The following is a 7,222-nucleotide window of genomic DNA, read 5'->3' as shown; positions in this document are numbered from 1 at the left end:
GCTAATTTTTCCTAGGAAATAATAACCCCCACCAAAAAAACAGCTAAAAGGTAAGATCCAGCTGGGCATGGGGGCACACACCTGTAATCCCAGCACTCAGGAGGCTGAGGCAGGAGGATTGTTGCAAGTTCGAGACTAGCCTGGGCTACAAAGTGCGCTCAAGGCCAGCCTGCACTGCATAGCGAGACCCTGTCTCCAAAAAACAAACAAAAAAGTACGATCCAACATTTCTGCCACAAAGGGAATAACTGTGACTATGCCAGAGATTTAGTGGCTGACTGGGAGACTGCTGCTACCCCTGGTGGGGTAGCATCATCAGCTCCCTTAGCAGAGGAAGAGAGCCGGGCCTGGTGGCCCATACCTGTCCTCCTAGCACTCTGGGATGCTGAGGCAGGAGGATTGCAAGTTCCAGGCCAGCCCAGGCAACTTAGGGACTTAGCAAGACCCTGCTTCAGTATAAAAAATACAAAAAGGGGGCTGGATTCAATTCCCAGTACGGTACCATAAGTAAACAAAAAAATAAATAACCCAAAGGAGGCCCAGCGGCCGGCTTGAAGGTCTGTTCTGCTTGTCCGTTACCCCCTACGCCATGGTCCGCACACATCGTAGCCTTGGGGTCACACACTGACCATCATTTTCCTGTCTGTGGGTCTGTGTCAGGGGAAACACAGATGCTGCCAGAGGACCAGTGGTGACATGGAGTGCGCACAATGACTATCAGAACACTGTGTGCTCAACCTGAGCAGCCGGACCATCCTGACCACCATGAAGCCCCATCTCCCTGCCCCACGGATGCTTCGCTTTAGTCCCGCGTCTCCTCCACTGGCTGGGAAGCCCCCCGGGTGACAGTGGACCTCAGTGAGCTCCGTGCCCACCACTGTCTGCCTGACCCAGGCGGGGTGCGTGTGGGGGTTTCAATCACAGTCTCCTGGGTGATGTGATGAGTTCCAAGAGCGTGTTATTTTCACAGAACAGTATCTCACTTGGGCTGCCATGCAAGTGGCAGTTGAAGCAGAAAGGGTACTAGACAGTAGCCATTGTCCGCACGGACAGAACTTCGTTACCCTTGGTGTATCTCACTGTGTGTGAGTTTTTGTGCTCACTGACATCTTCACTTCCTAACTTCTCTGCCTCTCTCCCTTTTTTTTTTGTCTCTGTTTCTCTCTTCTGGTACTTAAGATCAAATCCAGGGCCTTCACACTAGACTACATTCCTAGCTCTTTTTTTGCTTTTGTTTTTTTTTAGACTGTCTCGCTGGCCCTGAACTCACTCTGTACTCCAGGCTGGCCTAGAATTCCTGGGGATCCTCCTGTCTCAGCCTCCTGAGTCTGGGATTATAGCCATGCAACACCACACCCAGCTGTTTTCAACATTATTACTGTTGTTATTATTATTATTAGTAGTAGTAGTATTTGAGACAGGATCTTAGTAAGTCACTGTCTTAGTTACTTTTCTGTAGTTGCTGAGACAAAATACCTGACACCCAAAGTTAAAGGAGGAGGGCTGGAGATACAGCTCAGCAGCACAGCACCTTCCTGGCAAGTGCAAGGTTGTGAGTTTGATTCCTGGTACCACAAAACAAAACAAACCAGTGTTAAAGGAGGAAAGGTTTATTTAGCTCACAGTCTGCAGAGGTCTCAGTCTATGATTGGCTGGCTCCAAGGCAGGGTGATGTGGCAGATAAGGGGAAAAAGGCCATGGTGGGCAGAAGGACAAAACGAGTAAGGGACCACAGCTCTGTCTATCCCTTTTATTTTGTCCAGGCTACTTAGCATAGGTTGCCCTCACACTCTTGATGCTTATGTCCTTGAGCCTAGTATTGCACCATGAATAATTCCAGTGTCACCCACTCTAGATCCAGCCACCTCTGAAATAATGCCACCTACGACTGCATGAGGCTTTGTGGGGACATCTAGACACAAGCCATAACAGTTGTCCAGGCTAGCCTCAAAGTCATGACCCTCCCGCCTTAGCCTCCCAGACTGCTGGGATGCCAGGTGTGTGCTATCACACCTGGCTGTGAACTCTTTCTAAAATGCCCAGAATCTTATTTTATTTTATTTTATTTTATTTTATCTTTTGTCTTTTTGAGACAGGGTCTCACTATGCAGTTCAGGCTGGCCTTGAGCTCACTTTGTACCAGCCCAGGCTGGTCTTAAACTCACAATAATCTTCCTGCCTCAGCCTTCTGAGTGCTAGGATTACAGGTGTGCATCACCACTCCAGGCCCAGAATCTTCATTTGTTTTTAAGTTATTAATCTGAGGAATTATTATTATTTTTTTTATTTTTTGTTTTTTTTTTGTTTTTCTCCAGTACCAGGAACCGAACTCACGACCTTGCGCTTGCCAGGCAGGCACTTTGCTGCTGAGCTAAATCCCTAGCTCTTAATCTGAGGAATTATTAACTTGAGCAAATTTGAAACCTTTTGTTTTTATTTTCTTGAGATAGGGTTTTGTGTGCAGCCCAGGCTGGCCTTGAACTCAGGATCCTCCTGCCTCATCCTCCAGAGTGCTGGCATTGCAGGTGTGAGCCATTGTGTCCAGCAAATCTGAGGAATTCTGAGTTGCTCAAAAAGCTTAGGGAATCAGCACCCTGAATTACCTTTTCTTTTTGCATGGTGAGCTAGGTACCCTCTTATTGTCTTTGGCAGTACTAGGGACTGAACTCAGGGCTTTGTGCTAATCTACATCTCCAGTTCTCTCCCCTTTTAAAATTTTTTATTTTGAGACAGGGTCTTGCTAAGTCACTAAGTTGCCCAGGTTGGGCTTGAACTTGTGATCCTCCTGCCTCAGCCTACCAGAGTGCTGGGATTGGAGGCATATACCCCTCCACCCAGTTGTACTTGTCCTAAGTCGTAGCGTGCACCAGGTGTCCTTGAAGACCCGCCACATTTCATCTTCCAGCCATGTGGATTGTCTCCAACTTCGCGGCACAGAGGGCTGGAAGAGGCTGAGACTTTGGAAATGCCACCGGCCTCACAAGGCTCAGAGGGCTTGTCGAGTGTGGGCCACGCTGGCGGCATGGCTGACACCCGGCTGCCGGCTGAGGGTCCAGAACCTCGTTCTGGCCCTGAAGCCAGTGAAGGTTAGCAGCAACACCCAGACTTCAGTGTGAGAGCGCGTGAGTGTCCTGTGGCCGCTGAGACAAATGACCACCAAGTTTGTGTCTTGAAATAGCGTAAGTGTGTTACTCCCTTACACTCCCAGAAGTCACAAGTCCCAGATGAATGTTCAGGGCTAAAGTCGAGGTGTTGGCAGGGCTGCCATTCTTTTTTTTTTTTTTTTTTTTGGTACTGGGAATCAAACTCATGACGCTGCGCTTGCCAGGCAGGCATTGCACCCCTGAGCTGTATCCCCGGTCCAAGGGCTGCCGTTGTTGAGGAGAATCTGTTCCATTCCCTTCCCAGCTTCCAGAGGCTACAGGTGTGCCTTGTTCCATGGCCGCCTCCTTTTTTTGTTTTGTTTTGAGCTTGCTTCATAGTTCAGGCTGGCCTTGAATTAACTATGTAGCTCAAACTGGCCTGGAACTTGAAGCAATCCTCCTGCCTCAGCCTCTGGAATGCTGGGATGACAGGTGTGTGCGACTACATCCAGCATGGCCTCACTCTTCTAACCTCTGCTTCCGTGGTCAAGTGTCCTTCTCTGACTGACCTTCCTGCCCCCCTCCTCCACTCCCTGGGAAGGCCCGCCTCATGGCCTGCCTGAACCACCCAGCTCCTGGGACGATCTCCCAGTCTCAAAATTCCTAACCGGAAGCCAGGCATGGTGGCGCACGCCTGTAATCCCAGCACTCTGGAGGCTGAGACAGGAGGATTGTTGTGAGTTCGAGACCAGCCTGGGCTGGTACAAAGTGAGCTCAAGGCCAGCCTGAACTGCATAGCAAGACCCTGTCTCAAAAAAACAAAAAAATTCCTAACCACAGCATACCTGCTGACTCCCTTTGCTGCGGGAGGCACCACCTTCAGAGACTGGGTATGAGGGCGTGGATGTCTTTGGCGGCCATGATGCTGTGTACTACGTGGGGACAGAGTAGGGACTTCTGCCTGACCAGAGCTCAGCATGGTGCCGGAGAAACTGCAGAAACAAAAGATGAAACTGAACAGCTTCGGCTCGCGGCTTTCCAAGGCCGCTCCCTGCTGACAAGAGAAAGACCAAAGTCCTTCCGGTGGCCTTTGAGGTCCTCGTGTCACTCCTTGACCCCGTCCCTGCTCTCCCTGGCTCAGCCTGCCCTGGCTCCTTGGGCCTCCTTCCAGCTCCCCCAACACCCCCAAGGCTTCTCCCTCCAGGACAAATGTGTCCTTGGGATTGTCATCTCAAGTCTCAGCTCAAATGTCATTTCGGTCCCCACAGAGGGCCACCGGCCGTGATGTCTTCTCTCCCCAGCTCCCAAGGACTCTCCTGCGTTCATGGCCAGCAGCACTATCAGAAATTATGTTTTATTTATTCATGTCTTGTCTACACCCCCAGATGAGAATTCACTCTGCCTTAGACCACCAACCAGGGCTATGTCTTGGTTGCCGTTGGGCTCCCCCGGCTCTGAGTACCCCGTCCAGCTAAGGTGCCCGGGACAGGTCACTCCAGTGCCTGCCCAGACTTGGCCAGGAGGGAGCAGGCCGGGCGGAGGGGGCAGGGCAGCCCTGCCCGCCTGGACAGCTCGGAGGAAACAAGGCGGGAAAACGAGGCGGGAAAACCCAGCCAGCAGGCTCTGCGGGTGGGTGGGGAGCGCTGGCAGGCCCTGACGCCCAGCCATGGGATGGGGGCGATCAGGCCAGCTATGGGGTGCATACTGTCTTATGGTGAGTGGTCTCCCGCTTCTCCAGTAGTAGAGAGACATTGACTGTGGCCTGGCCAGTGGGTGCCCGGGGCGGGGGCTACGGGGACGGACTTAGAGTAAGGTCAGGGGTCTCCACATTGAGGTGATGTCCCTGTGCTGGGGGTCCCCCTAGGGGTCCTGTGAGGTGTGCATAGTGGGGAGTCCAGGTCCCACCACCTAACCCCCTGGCACGCTGGGTGCGCCCAGCAGAGCAGACAAGCAGGGCGGGGCCAGGGCCAGCTGGGCGGAGTTGGGGGGGGACAGAGAAGGAGGGGGGCGCCCCCCACCCCCTTTCCCGTTTCCCGCCACTGCGGTGGCCAATCAGGAGACAGGCGCTCGCCCGTGGCACGGCCTCCCGCGGCCCCGCAACTCCCCAACGCCGAGTTTTCGCGGGAAAAAAATCAGAGCAGCTGGTAGCGCAGCGGACGGCGTTGGCCGAACGCGCGCTCCGGGTCGCTGGCAGATCCGCGCGGGAGTCCGGGCCACGCACTGGGCGCCACCGCCGTCCCCAGCCGCGCAGGCCGGAGCGTTGCTTGGATCGCCGCCGCAGGAGAGGTGAGTGGCGGAGCCAGCCTGCGCTAGGGTCGCGGGCGCGGGGACTTGGCAGAACTTTCCCGCGTGGCCGGGACGCGCGATCAGTGTGGGCGCAGGCGTGCCCTGGAGCAGGGACTGCTTTGCACTCGGTCTCGAGATTCAAGGCCCGTGCCTTGGCACACCCGGCTTGGGCGAGGGCGAGCGCCACGCCGCGGCAGCTGGGCGGGGGTCGCGCGGGCTGGGTGGGGGAGGGCCCGGCGAGCCGCGGGGGAGGATGTCAGCCTCCGCGCCTGCGCGCGGGGCGCCCCGCGATTCAATTGTCGCGCCCGAGCCTGATTTCGCGCGCCCTGAGCTCCCTGGGCGCTTCTAGACCAATAGGAAGCGAGCGGGGCGGAGCGTCCTGAAACCGTGGAGCCAATAAGAGGACCGGCTCAAGTGAAGGGAGGCGGGACTTGGCGTGCTAGGCCCCTTGGTCTGTCCCGGTGGCGGTGGGCGTGGGCTTGCTGGGGCGACCCGCGCGGGCCGGTGAGAGTGAGGGAGAGGACGCCGGGGCTTGAGAGTTAGGTGTCCGGGGAGCGTAGCCCGCTGCGGGACTGAGGTGTGTCTCCCGGCACTCGGGCGGGGGCGGCCGGGACGGGGCGGCAGGTTGCCATGGCCACCGCGGGGCCGGCCGTGTCGCGCACGCGCGTGGGGGGCACGGAAGGGGCTGCCCGGGCTCCGGGGTCGCAGGTCTCAGGGAGTCCTGTCCTCTCTTTCGCACTTGGTTGAGTTACCGCTCCTTCTTTCTCCGTCTCCGGGGACTCCTGAAGTTCCAGCCTGTTCTGGACTTTTGCAGTTTACAAACCCTGGGAATGAATGAATGAATGAACTCCCCAGCGCGGCCACTCGTGGCGGGGCTGGACGTCCCCGGCCGCTGTTTGCGTGAGCACGGGGGTGGTAGATTACACTGGGTGGTCTGAGATGGCGTTTGTCCCCCCCTTTCTTAATCCTCAACAGTTGCTAGTCATTAAGGCAGTTAAGTCTTTAATTTCCTTTGCCTGGCCCTGGCCGGTGGCTGGCAGAATATAGGGACTGCAGATTCTCTAAGTGAACCCCTGCGCCCCAGTAACCTGGTGGTGAGAAACCTGACCTCGGGTTCTGCTCTGTCTCCCCCTCCCAGCACCGACACCATGTGGGTCCAGGTGCGGACCATGGATGGCAAGGAGACTCACACGGTGGACTCGCTGTCCAGGCTGACCAAGGTGGAAGAACTGAGGCGGAAGATTCAGGAGCTGTTTCACGTGGAGCCCGGTTTGCAGAGGCTCTTCTACAGGGGCAAGCAGGTAAGCCCTCCCGCCCAGCTGCCTGCCCGCCAGCACCTTTGTTCCTGACTGGTCCGGGCACCCGGCCCCTGCAGCCACCAGCCCAGACAGACTCCCCCCCTCGTCCGGTCCCGCTTCACGTCTCCCGGAAGGAGAAGTCTTACAGCAACCTCAGATGCTTGCGAGAGGGAAGGAACAAAGGCCGGACTCGCACGTTGACACGCCAGGCTGGCGGCTGGCACTCCTATCTCTAGTGCTTGGGCTTTTAAACTTTTGTTGTTTTAAAAAAGCTTGTTGGGAGATAATTTCTAAAGGAAGCAGTCGGAGGTAGCCAACAGGGCTGAGGAATTTCAAGGACCGAACCACAGAACGAAGGCGTGTACAGTTAAGGAGGACGGGACCAGGTTTTTGTTTTACAACACACCCTGATTGCCCACAGCCTGCGCCCGTTCAGCGTCAGACCCTGTCCAGGGTGTGGGATGAGAGAGCTGGAGTAGTTTATTCAGAGTCCGGATGGAGCGCGAGGGGCCGGAGTTCTGGCCACTCTGGGCCAACCTGGAGGAGGGGGTGGTC

General features: G+C 55.9%; 1 protein-coding gene across 1 annotated transcript; it reads left to right on the top strand.

Moving 5' to 3' along the window:
- Nucleotides 1-5,956: 5,956 nt before the first annotated feature.
- On the top strand, nt 5,957-6,670 carry Uhrf1 (ubiquitin-like with PHD and ring finger domains 1; the record flags this gene model as incomplete). The annotated part of the gene is given in 2 exon segments (XM_013505108.1): nt 5,957-6,269; nt 6,508-6,670. Coding segments are annotated over 2 exon segments (225 nt in total), but the record flags the coding sequence as incomplete, so codon positions are not given.
- Nucleotides 6,671-7,222: the final 552 nt, after the last annotated feature.

Source organism: Chinchilla lanigera, unplaced genomic scaffold (assembly GCF_000276665.1).
Source record: "Chinchilla lanigera isolate Chin_1 unplaced genomic scaffold, ChiLan1.0 scaffold00094, whole genome shotgun sequence".
NCBI classification, from domain to species: Eukaryota; Metazoa; Chordata; class Mammalia; order Rodentia; family Chinchillidae; genus Chinchilla; species Chinchilla lanigera.
Note: the sequence above shows the minus strand (reverse complement) of the source record. Positions and strands in the feature narration are given on the sequence as shown.